We start from the raw sequence: 18929 nt of genomic DNA on the forward strand, positions 1-18929 counted from the left end.
TTATATAGCTTAATATTTTTAGATTCTTATTAATGGTACATTTTCAGTGTGTTAGAAAATCATGAATGATATATTGGTCATTGGTAATTTAACTTTTTGCTCATGATTTGTGTCAAGCTGCATTAGGATGGTAACTGGAATTTAAACAAACACACAAAGCAGCATATAAAATTTATTTTATATTAAAACAACCTTTGATATTTTGGATATATACACTTATTAAAATATGTTTCACATTTACAACTAAATGATTTATAAAGGAACAGCGGGATTAACTGTAGTCAATGAATTAAACTGATTATTTAGATCAACCTGGGACATTTTTCAGATATGCCTAAGTGAAAGTTCCTACTTGCTTAAGTCTCTTGAAAATGAGACAATAGCCTCCTAAGTTACTTAGGCTGTCCTTCAAACTTCTAAAACCAGTAGATCTCCTCCACTCCATCTTTGTTTTTATTCATAGACTGGAAGAAAGAGAAATTTTCTTGCTTTTTCAATTCCCAGTTGATTTCTCAGCTTTGAAGGAAGAAAATATTCTTTCTGTGCCTGCAGAAGAGGTCACTGCTGTCAAAGTTGATTTAGCACTTATTTCAACAAACTCTGCTTCCAGGTGCTAGCTAGTGACATCCACCAGTTCAGTAGTGTGACTTTCTTTAAAACACCATCAGCAAACATGTACTGCTTGAATGATTCACCTCTAGGCCTGAAATTTATTATGATTGGTGGTGATTCCCGTGTCATAGCAGCTGCATCTTCAGCAGCTAGGCATCTATCTTCATACTTTGGGTTGAGAATATTGGCAAGAAAATGAGGTGGAATGAGTGCTTGATCCGTCCTCTTTTTTACTGCTTGTGGGTTGTTTTTGGGTATGTCTGTTTTCAAAGTTCTTTCTGAATTTCAACAGCATCAGCAATACAGAAACAATCTTTCTGCAGTTTGTCCAAGCTTTCAGTATTTTCAACATATCTTCCACATTTGTCTTTAGTCTGATGTTGACTATTTTGACTGATAGTGCCATCTGTTTTGTCACGACTTTCTTCACAAATTGTCATCAGAATAGGCCAGTTCTAAATAAATAGCTCAAAACAGTCAACCATTGAATATCATTGTACATTTGGGGGACGGTTAGTTTGGATCCTCCTGCTCTCATCAGTGAAGCTGAAGCAAAGTGGTTGTTAGGGAAGAATTTGCAATTTCAGCAACACTTTCCTTTATTCCTAGAGTTGGGCATAAGTCTTTGGCTAAAAGATGCACCAAATGAGCACTACCTCCATATGGTAAAAGTTTCAGGTTCCCTTCATTATCTTCTAGATTTCTTCTTGACTTGCTACATTTGCAGCATTGTCTGTGACAAAGCTATGTACTTGACGCTTGCATTTTTGTTCATAGTTTGTTATAGCTTTTACTGCTACTTCTATGTATTATTCTGTATGGGTATTTCCTGATGTATTAGATGTTTTTGTAAGATAGACAACCCCATCTTCTGTTTCACACAGACGTATTACTGGATCACTCTGTAAATTGGTTCATCCATCGAGACTCAGATTAATGAATTTCCTGTCAGTTTTTCTCATACAGTGTATGCACAAACCTTACAGCAACGTCTACTTTGTAGAGTGGCGTGTAGCCTGATTGTAATGATTGAACCATGTCAATGAAATGTTTGTTCTGAGCAAGATGAATTGGAAAATTCGATGCAGAAATTAACAAAGCAGTCTTTTCATCTATGGAAACTTTCTGGAATCTGTCAGTCCTGATTATGAACTCATCCATGATTTTACTGGATGATGAAGAAAGTCTTTTTTGATGCAGGTATGGTTCTGCCTGACGTATGTTCATTTGCAGCATTGCTGCTGGTATCAGCCAGATGGCTCTGCAGTTAATGGTATTGGAGATGATGGACATTCATAAATCCTATGTCTAAGCTGGACCCTGAAACAAAATGGTACAATCAAGTCAATCACTCAGAGCTTTACTCAGTGCATTGCTTTAAAAGAAATTGTAAATGGAAGATCCTTCCTACTGCAGCTGTTTGTATTAGTGTTTAAATCATATGATTTATTTTAAACAGAGTTTTATAGGGAATATAATAAATTATAATGATTACCTAAATCTACTCAAACCCTTATCTCTAGGAACATACCAAACAGCTGTAAAAAAACCATTTTTTTTAAGTTTTAAAATTCATAAGTGCCTTATAAAATTTTACTTTTAAACAGGAAATCTTCACCTAGGATGTTTGATTATACTGACCAATAAAAAATTGTTTGAGAAGTCCAGGAGCAACAATAAAAATGTATTTGATAAATACTTCCACAATAAAATAACATGCCAGTTATATTTTGATTCATAAAGAGGTAATCTACTCTGTAAACAAATTTATGACCGTCTAAATTATTTACTCGTATGGTAAGACATGGTGGACTGTCCATAAGAATGGTGCAAAAATAAGTTTACTAACCAGTTGATCCAGATTGTTCAGACATGTCCACATCATCGTTTTCAAAGGCATTGCCTTCTGAGGAGGATTTTTCATAACATTTCATTCTGACAACCAGGGTTTGCATCACTTTGTTCCACTGTTTGCATTTGGCACATGCTCCTTTTTTTACCCAGAGGTACAGGGAATTTCTTGAAAATATTCCCAAATCTGACCTGCAGCCATAGCAGTTTTTTCCCCCTCCAGTTTCCAGGTGTTGAAAACAACATGAGACTGTACTCTCTGAAGGAATATTGTCCCTTTTTCCCCCATAGTGCTCTGTGTTGACCCGAGTGTTTCTCTTTTCTGGTTGCACTCTGCTCCTTCTCCTCTGGTACTTAACTACTCTACCCTTTTCCCCCAGAAAAATAAAAGAACTAACAACAACCCAAAGTTTCTGCTGCTGTAACAATCGTGCCTTTTGAATTGCAGTATTTTATTTGTTTAGCAACAGAGAAGGAGTTAGTTGAGAAATTAATGGATTTCTGTTTATTTGTATCTTTGTGTATACATGCAAGGAGACAGAACAAGACTATTTACTGGAAGTGCCCAGAACCATCCAGAAGCAAGGTCTGGTAGTTACTGGGAAGATCAGTGTTTTTTCATGAGCAGGAGAGTAAGTTTCCATGATGGGTGGAGTCATAAATATTCATAATTTTAAGAACTGAACCAGTCAGAGCTCAGGTAGGGAGAAGGTATAAAATAGGACAATGAGACAACACAGGTGGGCTCAGTGGATGATCCTGGTGAGGTACATGATGTATCCAGGAGTCAGTAGCTGGGTCTGAATGCCTGTGATGACTTTGCCAGTCTCTTGCACCCGGTAGTATAGCCCCTGGTTCCCACCATGGGATCAAGCCCTTAATACAATACATGACCTATTGAGTCATAGTTAGATGTTTTCCCTGTGTTTTTTTTATATAGAAAAGCAGCCTTTGACTCAAAGCTTTTGATGGAGGCTCTTGGATTCATCATATTTATTTTTTATTTTAATGTTTTAAGAGACTGTAATAAGTCTGATATTTTGTATTAAATTCAGATTTCACTTTACACAGATTTATTTGGAAAAAGATTATATTTTGACCCTGGTTCTCCCAGTTCCTTGGTTACTGCCCTAATCATTGGACAATCCTTCTAATCAACTCTAGGCAGGTATTCATCGTGCTAGCTGGGAATTGAGGGCCCAGAGGATATGCACACAATAGCATTTGAGGCAATACACTCTGTGGTGTTCTTCTGCCTGCAGAGCTGGGAGGAAGGCGGGCTGGCCAAACTGATTACATGGACATGACTGTGGTGTCCTGTTTCTGAAACAAATATGTTAAACCAGTTACAGGAAGACAGTTGTGTGCCATACGAGGCAGCTGGTAGGTGTGATGCACTGTTAGCTGATCATAGTTACTAACTGAATATTAAACATGTATGTAGACCCAAACTGTATTTTAGATGCAATTCTGACAATAGCTTTTTGATATATCTCTGTTGAAAGTTACAGGGTGCCTTGTCAGCACCAGTTCATTTTCATTGATTCCTTCTCTTGCAAGATCAATTTATCTCCTGATGCGATAGAACCTGCTTTATTTTTATTTTAGTATCCATCACTTTTTAAATTTTTAAATAGACTCTTATTCATCCTTGAAGATCATCTTTTGGAAATACCCCTTTGCCTTCTGCTGGTTTGAGTTCCTACTGTCTGAGATTTTTGGCTTTTCCACTTCCCACACACAATGTGCTGGGAGGCAACAAAGTAGCAGCTGTAACTAAAAACATATCTGTTTTAATGCAATGTGTAAATAAAATATGTATGTGAGAGGGGGGAAAAAAGATACTATTTGCATTTCATTGGATACAAATAGCTGTAATGTCAGCTGTGGTGGAGCTTAAGAATCTCTGACACCAGTTTTTCCATGAAATTGGAGGCAGGGGCCATAGCCACTATTCTTAATTAAAATAATCAGGACAAGAATTTTGATTAAAAAAAAAAAAAGAAAGTACAAGTGAATCTTTATGGTTTCCAAGTCTCATAAGCTGACAAAGTGGACAAATTTAAGAAAGAAAAGCTTTGCAGGTCACTTATGAAGTTGAGCTAATATTTCTTTGGGGGAGGGAACTACATGACAATCTTTTTGTTTTCTCCTATTTAGGGTACTACTAGGATTTACAAAAATACTTCCATTTAACTTTTTTTTTTTTTTTTTGGTTGTAGGGGGTTTATAGGGAGCAGTGCTCACAGCCAGTGTTTAAATGCTAAGAGTATAACAAGGTCTCTGTCTTACACATATCAGAGCCAAAATTATGCCTTTCTGATACAGGTTTTTAAAGTTAAGTCTAAGTAATTAAGAAATTAAAACTTTTGTGTATGCGTGTATGGTAGTGTTACAGTTACAATTAAACCTGGCTTAAGTGACTGCCTAAGGGGTCACTAAGCCACAGTCAGTTGCCTATTAAAAGTGGTCTTTAAAGGTCAAACAGTTGTTCTGGAAACAGTAATATATATTTTGTTACCACAAAATGTTTGTATCCACCCTGCTTTAGTATACTTAATAAACTTAAACTAAAATTACAGAAAAAAACATAAAACAACTCCACTGTATGTCTTTTGCCCAAATTAATTTGAGCAAAAGTGAATCATGGGCTTCTAGAAAAATTTGGAGACTTTTGGACAAGGTATCGTTCATAATCTTTTCTAATATTTCTATACTTTATTACTGTAGAGAAGTTCAGTGCACTGGAATATTCAGTAACTTTGGGCATGGATGACTGAGGATAGCAGGCTTTTATAAAGTACTGGGGTAACCTGAACAGGTTGTTTTTTTGTTTGTTTTTTTTTAAATAAAATATGGTTACTAAAATATCTGGCTCTACTTCAGGATACTTGTTGGGATTGTCTACTGGCTGTCTGTATAGATTTCATTCTCACAGAACAGATTGAAAATTAACAAATTTTCTTATTTTCCTCAGGTTTAGCAGACAGGTTTGAAGAATATCCCAAACTTAGAGAGCTCATCAGACTAAAGGACGAACTAATATCTAAATCTAACACTCCCCCCATGTAAGTGTTTTTGTTAGAAACTGGTTTCTGCTCTCCAGACTCTCTTAATGTTGGCTGTCTGCGCCACAAATCTTTTTATCTTTCAGCACCTGTTTAAGATTTACACTTTCTATTTCTGGTTTGTGAATCTAAATTAAATCATAGAATCCTCAATAGAATGCAACCATTTTATTTTGGATCATTTAATTTAGCGTTTAATTGATGTCTGTATATAAATTAGATTTTCTTACCAGAGCATGATGGGTCATGAAGCCTGTAAAATATCTTTTGTAGACTGTGCTTTCAGCCTCATTCAGATGTAAACATACATCTGGCAGCCAAAAAGGAGAAATATATATGAAAAAGCTTGACCTAGAACAATGTAATTTCAAACCACAAGAAAACCTTGTTTTAAGAAAATTTGACATTTTATTTAATGTTCAGTGGCCTAAATATTTTGAAAATGCTGTTCTCACAATAAGTATCTTTTCCACACGTGCATAGTAGCTACCACATTGGTATCTAGCTCTACTTTACAATAAGAGAAGCAAGAGACTGGCTTGAGGTGGCTTGCCTTGTTAAATTTCTTTGTTTTTCTCCCTGTTCCTACAGAATTTCAGCTGTATTTTAAAATATGCTATTTTTCTACCCATATGCTTGAACCTCATGCATGTGGACCGATACATTATAGTACTGGCTTTAGTCTGTATCCAGAAAGAGTAATTTTCTGTACTCCTTATTTATCCAATTAGCTTGATTGAAATCAGTTGGTTTCAAAATAAGAACCGAGAAGTATGAAGTACCACTTTCCTCTCAGTGGGTGTTAACCCTGAGTGAGGATGGTACACATGTTAACCTTAATTGTTGGCTAATAAAGAATAAAATAATCATGGTGTTCTAAGATTATGGTAGCATTTTGCTTGCCATCACTCTTTATCTCGCTAATAAAAAATGGGTAAAATCCAACTGCCATTCCCTAAATAGATCAACCAAAACTTCCTAGATCTGGCCAGGAGGAATATTCTTCCATAAATCAAACCTAGCAAGTCTCTCAATATTGTAGAATTATTTTTTTCACAGAGATAGAACAGTAATTAGCAACTGGTGAGGAGGATAGGCTATACATGAGCAGGAAATGGGACAAGTATTAAATCTGCACATTTGAGTCCCAGAAATAGCTTGCTAAAAGCAAAGTTTCTAATAGTGTTTTAAAACACGTTCTACATATTGGGAATGCAAATTGCCCTCCATATATATAGGATTCATATAGTGCAGATAGAAACTATATATTTTAACATTGCCATTTGTCACTTTGATTTGGGGGGGGGGGGAATAGTATATATAATCATAGCTGAACAGCAACTGGTTTTTCTTTCTTAAATGGAGATATTTGTCAAAAACGTTCCATGTAAATGATTGTACCTTGATGCTGTGCCAGATCATGTGTGGACGGTTGTCTAGCCCTTTTCCTTACTCGCTATCTGAATTCTTATTGCTGTGTCTTAAAAGGACTCCTCTTTGAAAGTATCATTAGTTTAGTTATATTGGACTTTCATAGTGTAATGGTGTAGACCACTTTTTGGGATCTTCTACTTTCCTGTTCGTTATTGCACAACATCTGTGTAGTCACTACAGCACTTACTTATGTTCAAGGTAACTTTAATATATTTTTACATGTATTTAATGCATTGTAGCCCCTAGAAACCAAGAGGAGACAAATCTTTCCACTGATCCCCAGCAAGAGCTCTGTGGGAATTTGGGAACTGCAGTTCTACTTTGTCCAAGCAATTTGTCATAGTTTATTATCTCTTTAAATAGGTATTTACAAGCGGACTTGGAAGCCTTTGACATTAGAGAACTAAAGTCCAAATTTGATGTGATTCTTTTGGAGCCTCCATTGGAAGAATACTACAGAGAGACTGGCATCACGGCCAATGAAAAATGCTGGACTTGGGATGATGTAAGCTGTTTTTCTTACTGTTCAAAAAGTCTTTGTAAATACCTTATAAAATAGATTGAAGTGTAGATTTCGGTGTACAGCATTTTTACATAGGATTTGTGTGAGAAAAATGAGTTCTTGCAAAAACTAAGGGGGGTGTGTGTGTGTATTTGTATTTACACACTTAAATTGTTAAAGGTGACTCTCAAAGGATTTCTTCAAAACTAGGCTTATGCCCTTTTTTGGCCCATCATAAAGAAGGCCTGAAAGGATTTTTAAAACAATCCCCACATCCAAAAAACCCTTCATTTTTGCTGCTTGTTTTTAATCTTAGAAATCTTAGGAATAGCCAGTCTTGTCTTTCTTGGCTTTGCTGGATAACTTCTTGAGGAGGTCTCAGATGTGTATGAGGATCACTTGCTCCTTAATTGAACAGGTGCAATAATTGAATCTTTAACAGACATCCTTTCTCCCAAGTGTTCATTATGTATTGGAGTTAAACAGGTATTAACAGAAGACAACCAAAGCCCACTATAATTCTGAAAAGTTTGATTAAAAATTCTTCCCCTTAATTGTTGTTTCTCTTATGTCATTTTTACTAAATGTCAAGTCTCCATAGACTTTTCCAAGATAGACAAGAACAGAGTTTCTAATGTAAAAAACAAAGAAGGAAGCTCCTTGATAAAACTTTCCAGACTTTATATATCATAAAGAAGCAAAAAATTATATAAATCCAGTTTTTTCCCCTTTTCAGGTCATGTTTACTGTAGTATTTATTTTATTTAAATGTATGTACTCTGCCTATGTTAGCACTAGGAAAATTAGACATAAAATACACTTTTAAAATGACCTCCACTCCAACATAATGAAGAAGAAAATCACTTTGTTCTAATCTCAATTAGCTCTGAACTATATAATTTTCCCTCAGTTATAGAATCATAGAATATAAGGGTTGGAAGGGACCCCAGAAGGTCATCTAGTCCAACCCCCTACTCGAAGCAGGACCAATTCCCAGTTAAATCATCCCAGCCAGGGCTTTGTCAAGCCTGACCTTAAAAACCTCTAAGGAAGGAGATTCTACCACCTCCCTAGGTAACGCATTCCAGTGTTTCACCACCCTCTTAGTGAAAAAGTTTTTCCTAATATCCAATCTAAACCTCCCCCACTGCAGCTTGAGACCATTACTCCTCGTTCTGTCATCTGCTACCATTGAGAACAGTCTAGAGCCATCCTCTTTGGAACCCCCTTTCAGGTAGTTGAAAGCAGCTATCAAATCCCCCCTCATTCTTCTCTTCTGCAGGCTAAACAATCCCAGCTCCCTCAGCCTCTCCTCATAACTCATGTGTTCCAGACCCCTAATCATTTTTGTTGCCCTTCGCTGGACTCTCTCCAATTTATCCACATCCTTCTTGAAGTGTGGGGCCCAAAACTGGACACAGTACTCCAGATGAGGCCTCACCAATGTCGAATAGAGGGGAACGATCACGTCCCTCGATCTGCTCGCTATGCCCCTACTTATACATCCCAAAATGCCATTGGCCTTCTTGGCAACAAGGGCACACTGCTGACTCATATCCAGCTTCTCGTCCACTGTCACCCCTAGGTTCTTTTCCGCAGAACTGCTGCCTAGCCATTCGGTCCCTAGTCTGTAGCTGTGCATTGGGTTCTTCCGTCCTAAGTGCAGGACCCTGCACTTATCCTTATTGAACCTCATCAGATTTCTTTTGGCCCAATCCTCCAATTTGTCTAGGTCCTTCTGTATCCTATCCCTCCCCTCCAGCGTATCTACCACTCCTCCCAGTTTAGTATCATCCGCAAATTTGCTGAGAGTGCAATCCACACCATCCTCCAGATCATTTATGAAGATATTGAACAAAACCGGCCCCAGGACCGACCCTTGGGGCACTCCACTTGATACCGGCTGCCAACTAGACATGGAGCCATTGATAACTACCCGTTGAGCCCGACAATCTAGCCAGCTTTCTACCCACCTTGTAGTGCATTCATCCAACCCATACTTCCTTAACTTGCTGACAAGAATACTGTGGGAGACAGTGTCAAAAGCTTTGCTAAAGTCAAGAAACAATACATCCACTGCTTTCCCTTCATCCACAGAACCAGTAATCTCATCATAGAAGGCGATTAGATTAGTCAGGCATGACCTTCCCTTGGTGAATCCATGCTGGCTGTTCCTGATCACTTTCCTCTCATGCAAGTGCTTCAGGATTGATTCTTTGAGGACCTGCTCCATGATTTTTCCAGGGACTGAAGTGAGGCTGACTGGCCTGTAGTTCCCAGGATCCTCCTTCTTCCCTTTTTTAAAGTTATCATAAGTTATAAGTTTTAAGTTTTCATAAGTTATCCCATATGTTAACCTCCCGAGGAAAACAGATGGGTCTTGGGACTTAGTTCTGTTACCCCAGTGTGTTGTCATTTAATTTTACACACCCATGGCCATCTCAAGTTGTTTGTCATGACTTAAGACCACAGCTATGGCTTCCGTTCAGACAAAGAGCCACAGACCAATCTACATGTGGAGATGTTCAGTGGGCACACATGAAAGGCAAAAATAACGGAGAAGCAACTGGTAATGGAGAAGCAAACTTGCATCCAACTGTAATGAATGAGTTTGAAACAGTCATACCATACCCATGATAATAGACTTCAATATTAGGATTCATCAAGAAAAACATTGAAGCAGTTGAGAAACATAACACATCAAATAATCTAGAAGAAAAAACAAAGTGTACAAGGAGAGCAACTTGTTATAAGTTTCACTATTTTATCTTGCAGTAGTTCCTGTTGCATTTTTTTTTTTGCCATTGCAGTAAATGCGACTTGGTTTGATGTATTAGCAAGTTACAGATAATCCCTTCAACCTGCATGCATCCGTTAGTCATTTAACCTGAAGTTGTTTTCACTCTAAATGTTACTCTTGTTTTTGAGCCTCGATCTTGATATTTTTTTCTATTTAAACCTGGAAATGAAAGGAATGCCTCTCATATAAATGACTATGTATTTGCTTCACTTATCTAAAACTGGTCACAAGACTTAGCTGAGTATTTCTGGGTTTAAACTGCTAATGAGATGAGACTAAGATAATCTCATGTTTTCAAGAAAACTGTATATTGGCTATAGATACTTTTTGGACTTTAAATCCATAATATTCTCTTCTGTGTAGATTTGATTTATTTAAAGTTGCATACTTATCACTATGGCCAACAAGTATTAATGTTTCCAAAAGTGGCTGAAGCAGTGGTAGTGCATTCATTTTAATTGAGTAGTGCTGACCATTCTCCTACTTCCATTCTAAAACAGTGGTTCCAAAACTTTTCACGGTCACACTGCCCCACTCCCCATGGGGCTGTGGTTCTAGGTGAAGAGAGGGGAGGGAATGGACAGGAGTAAGGCGGCCAAGGCGGGGTTGGGTCTGGGGCCAGGAATGGAGCTGAGGCCGGGCGCTGAGGCTGGGGGCAGAACTGGGGTTGGGTGCAGGAGTGAAGCTGGGGCATGGCAGAGATGGGTTTGGAGTGGGGCTGGGTGCCCCCATGGGGGCTGGCCTGGGCTTTGCTGCACACGCCCCCCTTCCCTGTCCCCTCCCCCCCCAAATGTTTTTGTGGCCTCCCTTGGGGGGGTGCGCCCCACACTTTGGGGACCACTGTTCTAAAGTGTTCTGATTGCTATATATGGCCCAGGTCAGCGTGAAGAGTAACAGAACATGTGGGAATGGATGGCACTGATTGGGTACTAGTAAAATAATTTAAAATCTATTCTCCAGCAAATGTATTGAAAGGGCACCAGTGAAGAGAATGAGGGTCTAGATTAACACTAGTAATATGTATTCTTAATGTTGCGGTGGCAATGTTAGGCATGTAAATATTGTTCCTGATATAATCTGTGACCATACTACATATATTAAACAAAATCTTAATTCAGAAAGCATTTAACATTTTGTTCCTTTCTGTTTTTGTAGATTATGAAACTGGAAATTGAAGAGATTGCATCCCTAAGGTCTTTTGTCTTTCTGTGGTGTGGCTCAGGGGAGGGTCTGGATCTTGGCAGAGTGGTAAGAACATATTTTAAACTAACCCTAGGCTGAGACAAAATAAATATTTACTCAAGAACGCTATGATGATCTCTTCTCTGTGCATAGACTCCTCCGTTTTAAATGTTGACAGGCTTTTTGTTACTGTGAGAGATGCAGAGGGGAAATTAATCCCGCATTAATCCTTTAGACACTTCTTTTCCTTATGGGTAGCTGTAGATATCTGAGGATGAATACATCTGTGGTCTCCAAAGAGCTACTTTACTGTTTTATCTCTCGTTTGTTCGTGGCTGCTGTGGGAGTAGGATGCCTTATTCTAGGTGATTACATCACTGTCTGCACAGAAATCCAAACAAATCCTAGCAGAACGTGTGCTTTTCAGTGAACGTTGTCAGGCTGGCACCAGTGTTGTCATATCATAATTTCGAGAAACTCTTACGTGTTAGACTTCTTATTTTTTTTAAACAGGTTGAGTTTAGGCTCTTAATGATGTTTTTAGTGAGCTGTATAAAGTTAGAGCATGACTATTTTATTGTTATGCAGTAATTTTTATATCTATATATAGATCTGTATATATCATATCTATATATATAGATATCTATATATATGTAGTTACCCTAAATTCAGGTGTACTCTTATTTATTGTGTCAGATTTTTTATCCTGTTCCCTGTAGAAATGTTTTTGAGCTTTAAAATCTCTTTCATCTCTCTTACAGTGTAGCTTATTTAGCTGAACAGAGTAGCTGTGTTTGTTTGTTTGTACTGAAGGGGGGAGAGGTTCAGGCCAATGAAATGTTCTGTATTCAAATGAAGGGCAGTATATAGCCATTAATTTCTTTCTATATAGTACATTTTACTTAAGTTCTTTTGATACAGGCTCACTGAATAACTTTTGCTGCAAACTTGATTCTGGTCACATTGAAGCAAAACTATGTAAGTTGAGTAGTTTTCAAACGTGATAAATAGCGAGCACAGTTTCAGAGTAGAGGGTTTTTTTCAGTCTGTGCTAGCGGACACTGGGCATTAGTCTCCACCAATTCCTGCCTCCAAAGGAGGTTTGTAACAGTTTTTAAAGAGAGCTATTATAGCACTTGTACACGTTGTGTCCTTGTTCACATTTGTTTTTGTGCAGTCTCCCACTGTTGAACTACCAATGCAGCTGTACCAGTGGTAGCAACAGTGGGAGCATTACTTTTAGATGGAACTAAAACAGCTGCCCGCATTTTCACCACTGCGTTGTTTAGACCTGCTCTGAGCAAAGTCATTGTCACAGAGATAAAAACGCCAGTATCCAGCTACGCAAGTGCTCCATAGGAGCTGCACCAAACAGAGTGAGATGGTGTGACACTTCCAGAAAAGGGTGATGTAGACACATGAGAGAGTATGAATGCAAACAATGTTTGGAAACTTGATTTCAGAACATGGTTAAAATTAAAGTGTGGAGATAAGTGTTTCATATGTTGATGATTGACCCCTCCTTCAAACAAGCACAGAAGACAAACCTATGACCTCTTACTAAGTCAATCTTAATTCTTAAATACATTGTTCCAGTATTCGATATAATACAAGCATCTTTTATCTTTGTGACTATTCTTGTTTAAATATTTTAGTGTCTACGCAAGTGGGGTTACAGACGATGTGAAGATATTTGTTGGATTAAAACCAATAAAAACAATCCTGGAAAGACCAAGACTCTGGACCCTAAAGCTGTTTTCCAAAGAACAAAGGTACAGCTCTGCCTGAATTTTTCTCCTCCCTCCTCAGTTGATCTAAAAAAACATCAGGTGCTCTATGGCAATTGGTGGTCTCTGTAGTTTCAGAAAAATAGGTGCTAGGAGTTTAGATTTTTTACTTTCTTGCATAGATTGTTTTTCACAGAATGGGTAATTAATTTTTCATCAATTCTAGATTCTTTACTCAATTTGATTAAATATACAGTCATCATCCACATCTAATGTTGCTTTACGAAGTTCTTTTGATTTTCTGAATGTTCTTATTCATTCAAGTCTTGTTGAAATGTTGATAGACAGGAAAGGGAATCGTAGAAATGCTTTCCCGTTTATCAACCTGCAGGAAGATGAAAGCTGTGTACAATTTTCTATTGTTTTCATTGTGCCTACCTGTTGGTAGAGTTGATTGTTTTTGACTTTTAGGTTGTCAGATTTTAAAAACCACTATTGAAATGTAAATGATACACGTTACATGAGCAAATGCTGGCTTCACAAATGTTTCCCCTCATTACTTGCTCAAATGACAGATGGAAATTGGGCTGGGATTTAGATTAGTCCTGTATAGAAACTGATTGATTTATTTAATTCTGGAGCACACCAGTTGCTTAGAAACAAACCTCCTTCCAAATCAGAATGGCAACAGGTTTTTTGGGAATAGCAGCTTTTGATTAAATTACTTAGTTTGACTACAGAACTTGAGTATTTATTTATTTAAAGATGTTTATTTAAACATTTAAAGCTTGAAATTATAAATTGACATGGGCACTGTAAAGGCACATTATTAATCTAACTTTGACAGTAAAAATGCTGTTGAAAAACAAACACAGGCATCCTCTTCTACTTTTTTAAAGAACATGACCTTAAGGACTACAGCTGTATAACAGCCATCTCCCAGTGTCCTACAAGGAAGAGGCTTTTCACTGCATATGGATGCACGATGAACTTTGGTTCAAATTAAATATTTACTTGATGATGTAGACTAAATTAGATGCGTATTTGAATGAGTAGTGTAGTAAGAGTAGGTTGTAGGTTAGAAAGCTTAACAACGTATTATGTGAGAGTCATAGTGGTAATCATAAATAGGCCACAGTCGTTAGGAACTGTTTTAGGATATTTCATTTAACATAGTAATCGGAACACATTTGTATTAGTGAATACAGGGAGCTGTCTCTCAATGCCTGGCTTATAACAATTTAAAATTTCACTAACCTGATCACCAATTGATATGCTTAGATCATTAAGCAGAATCTCAGTGGTTGTTACTATTTTAGTTGTGATCCAACTGTTACTTCTTTGACTTAAATGGGATTTGGACCAGTCCTTTATATGCTTTTCTAACGTAAATATGGGTAGGTGTGGATGTATATTTATTGTGTATGGTGGTTAAAGGCCAGATGTTTTACAACTTTTTCACGAATAAAAATAAGGTTTTATGTACATTGGAGATAGATAAGGTTCATGTTTTGTCAAAGGAGTTAGGTTGTTGATGCTGGTAACTGAGAATTTGCCTGTGTACTGTTGTGTATACATGAATTTGGTATCAAGGTTGGTGTCAGAATTGGTTATATAACAAGAATATGTGGGGAAATTAGAGCCAATTTTATTCTGATCTGTCAGATGGCCAAGTTCATATTCTCTGTCAAATGTGAAGAAGGGAATATTCACTGATAGTATTTCTATACAGTATCAAGTGTCAAAACTTAAGACAAGAAGTTGATACAACCGCCATTGAGAAATATTACTTAAATGTAATGTATACCTGAGGCATTTATAAACCGTATTCCCTATGTTAGAAAGATTGTTTTTCACTGATATGCTGGTAACCACCAGGTTTATCAAACTTGGCATGATGGGTGATTTGCCTAGGGATTTTCTGTGCTCCATCCTATTCTACTTGAATATTTGTCTGAGAAATGGTAAAAACCTAAAATGTAAGTGCTGTCACTAAGCTCAGTATGTTGGATAGATCACTTTTTTCTTTGCTTCTTTGCAGTCGCTCTCTAACCTCTAGCCCTTCTGCCAAAAATCTGGAAATGATTATACACTGTCTGCGATTTTTGAGAACCATCTGGTGATGCTTAGTAAATCATTGTTTTATGATCTGTGGAAAATTTCTCATTGGAATGTAGTACTCACAGAAACAGAACTCTGACATTAATATGCACAGCCCTCATTTCCTCTCATATCCAGTAAGGAGGTTCCCCATTTGTAGATCCTCTGTTGGTCACTTCCTACTATGTTATAGAAGGAAAAGAAACACAGTGCTTGTTTCATTTAATTCAAGCATTATACCGTTCTTTGATTCAAACTGCACTAATCACTTTACACTGGTTTTATTTTTTTGTATACTATGGTGGCTATAGGAAGGAATTGGTGGATGGAGACCAGCTTTGTAAAAGGCATACTATGAAAAGAAATCTGTAAAGGACTGGCTGTTACTCTCATTTCTATTGTTTGATCCTTTCATGGCCATAAAGGAGAAAAATTATGGAATCTTCTTTTCACAGGTTACCTTAACATCATGATTTAATATAATGTTTGTGCCAATGCATAATAAAATGAAGGAGAAACAGCACTGAGCTGTCTGACTCTGTACTGTTTGTAGCACCAGCTTGCACTGTACTGGATTCAGGAAATCTGTTTAAGGACTCTTTTCCACCGTAGACCTCTTCATGATTATGCCCTTTTAGTAGTAATCTGAAACAGTTTTAGAGTCCATAATAAATTCCTATTTCAGACCATGAATAATTTGATTTGCAGCACTGTGTGACTTTGAGAAAAGGGACCACAATCAGAAACTCTTTAAATTAGGATCTCTTTTCTCATTGTTTTAGAAGGGTTTTTGGTACCTTTTCTGTTTGTTCCATTCTTTTGGATAAGACCTTAAAAACAGTTCATATTGGGTCAGTCCCATCTGATTATCATAAAGATAGGAGTTTGCCATGTGGCTTTGCTAGAACATTTTCTACACTTTATTGTGCTGTGCACTATTCAGTTCCCAAAATCCAGAGATGATTGCATTGTACATATATGGTTTGTAATGGGCTTTAGAATCTTTCAGGATGAGACACCCTCCATAATTTTTTTTTGTTCTGTCTAGGAACACTGCCTTATGGGTATTAAAGGAACAGTCCGCCGTAGTACAGATGGTGACTTCATCCATGCTAATGTTGATATTGACTTAATTATCACTGAAGAGCCTGAGATTGGCAATATAGAAAAACCTGTAGAGATTTTTCACATCATTGAACACTTCTGCCTTGGAAGAAGACGCCTTCATCTTTTTGGAAGGGATAGTACAATCCGACCAGGTAGATGTTCTATTTATTTTATGAAATAAGTGAAAGTTCACTTAATCTGATTGTCCCTTCCCTTGATAACTTCCATATAAGATGAAATTTCATGAGGTCAGAAAGAAAACATTGATACAAAATAGAATTTAGTCTAATGTACATTTATATTGCCGAGGTTTGTACTAGTCACAGACATCATGTTAACCTTAAAGAGTCCAATAAAAGGGATTTCAGTAATCCTTATCTGACTGAAAGAAGCCATGTGGCCAACAGTAAATTTTGTGGTGGTGATTCCAACATGGAGCTCATCCAGCGGGAGGACATAGGATCTATTGGGCAGAAGACTTCCACCTTGCAAACAAGATTTCCACTCTGGTGATTGTGGAGAGTGCAGGCTGTGGGGAGGTGGCGGGGAAAGTGGGGAATCATTCCACCACTTGCCATATTTGGGGAACTCTGCCAGCAGTGAAGAAGCATAGGAATTGTACCCTAGTATTAGTCGTGGGCTACTGTTCCCCCCTCCTTCCCCCCCACTACTGATCAGAATAGAAGAGGCACTTGCAAGTGCAGATTAGGGTGTATATCTATAGATGGAACAGTATACACACAAAGAAAGGGATGTACCTTCCCCTCCTTGCTGGAGTGGTGTATGGAGGTTATTCTGTTTCTAGGGTTATAACTTCTGCTGCTGCTTATGTGGCTACCGGTGAGGGGTACAGCGACAGACCAAGAATCCAGCTTAGCACTGCTTACTAGTAAGTTGTCTTTTAAAAATGTACAGATATTTGTGTCTACTTTTAAAAATGAACAAAATGCCATAACTCCAGGTTTACAAGCTTTTTTGTACAAACTTATTAGTATAATGTGTCTGTGCTTAAACTGTTCCAAAACACTTTATACCTTTTTGATATGTCGTTCCTCTGTTGTCAGACTTCATTTTAAAAAAGAAATAGAAGACCAAACTCCATAGCAGCTTTGGAATGTGAATGTCTTTATCATGTGCAAGGTAGAAAATAACACTCACTGCTGGTTGTAAATTCTCATCTGTGTGAATATCCTAAAGAGCTTTTTAGACAGATGTGTCCCAGGCCAGGTGATAGATTTCAAGTAAATTAAGAAAATATTTCCTCCCACATCACCAACCAAGCAATCACTAAAAAGCAGCTGAATCTGGAAAGTCTGTGGCAGCTGTTGCTTTTAGAGGGAGAGGGATGCCTTTCTTTTAACATACATCAACGTCCTCGCCAGCTATAAGTATTCTTCCTCATTATTGCTGAGCTAATGTCAGATAAAATACTTCGATTGCTATGATGGCCTTTTACACCTTGTCAGAATCATGACCTGTGTGTGGCTTCTTTCCTGAAAACTCTTTTACCTTGGTTAGCCATGTGAGCTTGAATGGCATTGCCAGCAATTTGACACGTCCCTGTATTGGCTCCAAGTCTAAAACTACAACAGCCACTGCATGCCTAGTCTAGAAGTTACCAATGCATGCATCAGACCTTTGGAGGTTACTTTCAGTCTAAAATGTTGCACATTTCCTCTGTCGTGGGCCCTTCCCTTCATTGCTTTCCTGAATGAAATGCAGTTTCACTAGGAAAAATGTGTTGACTTAGAATAGAATTCGTTCTCAGGCCCACTTGTTACCAAGTTTTGCAACACTAGTAGATGCTATTTTAACCTTATAAAAAGTGGATTTTGGCAGTCTAACTGGATTTGGTTTTAAAAAAGCATTGTAGTTGCCAGAGGAATGGTTACCATTCGTAAGATAGTTAAAATCAGCTGACTCCGGCTGTTACTCTCACTGAATGTTATCCCCTGGTTAATGACTGTGCTAAGATTGTGTATCCCATTAGTCTGAGCTTTGGATATTAAACAACTTGTTCAGCATAGTAACACATTTATTAAAAAGAAAATGCATATTTGCGAGGGAACTTCCAAAGCTGCGGTCTCAATTTCTATGGACTCTTTAAGTAGCTTTCTTATTAAAACAATGTGTTGTAGTAAATGGGAGTAACTAGTTTTCACTAAACTAGGGAAGTGCATTACACTATGCAGACGTTATGCCTTGCGATTTGTAAGAGCTAAGGCTTGCTTTTATTATAAAAACAAAATTAGTCCATCTGGGATGGGAAGGAGAATGGTACAACAACTGCAAACAGTACACTCCCAAACGTGTAGCCTGGCTTCTTCAGTAGCAAGTTACATCTATTACTAACCAGCTTCTGTTATATCTAGTCAGCCTTCCACTGTTAATGGTGTTCTCGGTCTTAATTTAGTTTTACATGTCTTTGAGGGAGAGAGAACATTGCATCCTTGAAGCTTCTTTTGACTGTACTGCAGAGATTCACATAACTTCGTTAATCTCATGTTCTAGTCACCTACTGGGCTGCTTCTGTATTTTAAGCTAGT

General features: G+C 37.6%; 1 protein-coding gene across 2 annotated transcripts in view; it reads left to right on the forward strand.

Moving 5' to 3' along the window:
* METTL14 (methyltransferase 14, N6-adenosine-methyltransferase non-catalytic subunit) overlaps nt 1–18929 on the forward strand; it is a 31443-nt gene that overhangs the window by 9749 nt on the left and 2765 nt on the right. For both annotated transcript variants that reach the window (XM_048847132.2, XM_048847133.2), the window contains exons 6-10: nt 5441–5531; nt 7329–7470; nt 11423–11515; nt 13105–13221; nt 16325–16535. In XM_048847132.2, coding sequence (XP_048703089.2) covers nt 5441–5531; nt 7329–7470; nt 11423–11515; nt 13105–13221; nt 16325–16535 — 654 coding nt within the window. The remainder of the gene's footprint in view (nt 1–5440; nt 5532–7328; nt 7471–11422; nt 11516–13104; nt 13222–16324; nt 16536–18929) is intronic.

This window comes from Caretta caretta, chromosome 4, assembly GCF_965140235.1.
Source record: "Caretta caretta isolate rCarCar2 chromosome 4, rCarCar1.hap1, whole genome shotgun sequence".
Classification (NCBI taxonomy): domain Eukaryota; kingdom Metazoa; phylum Chordata; order Testudines; family Cheloniidae; genus Caretta; species Caretta caretta.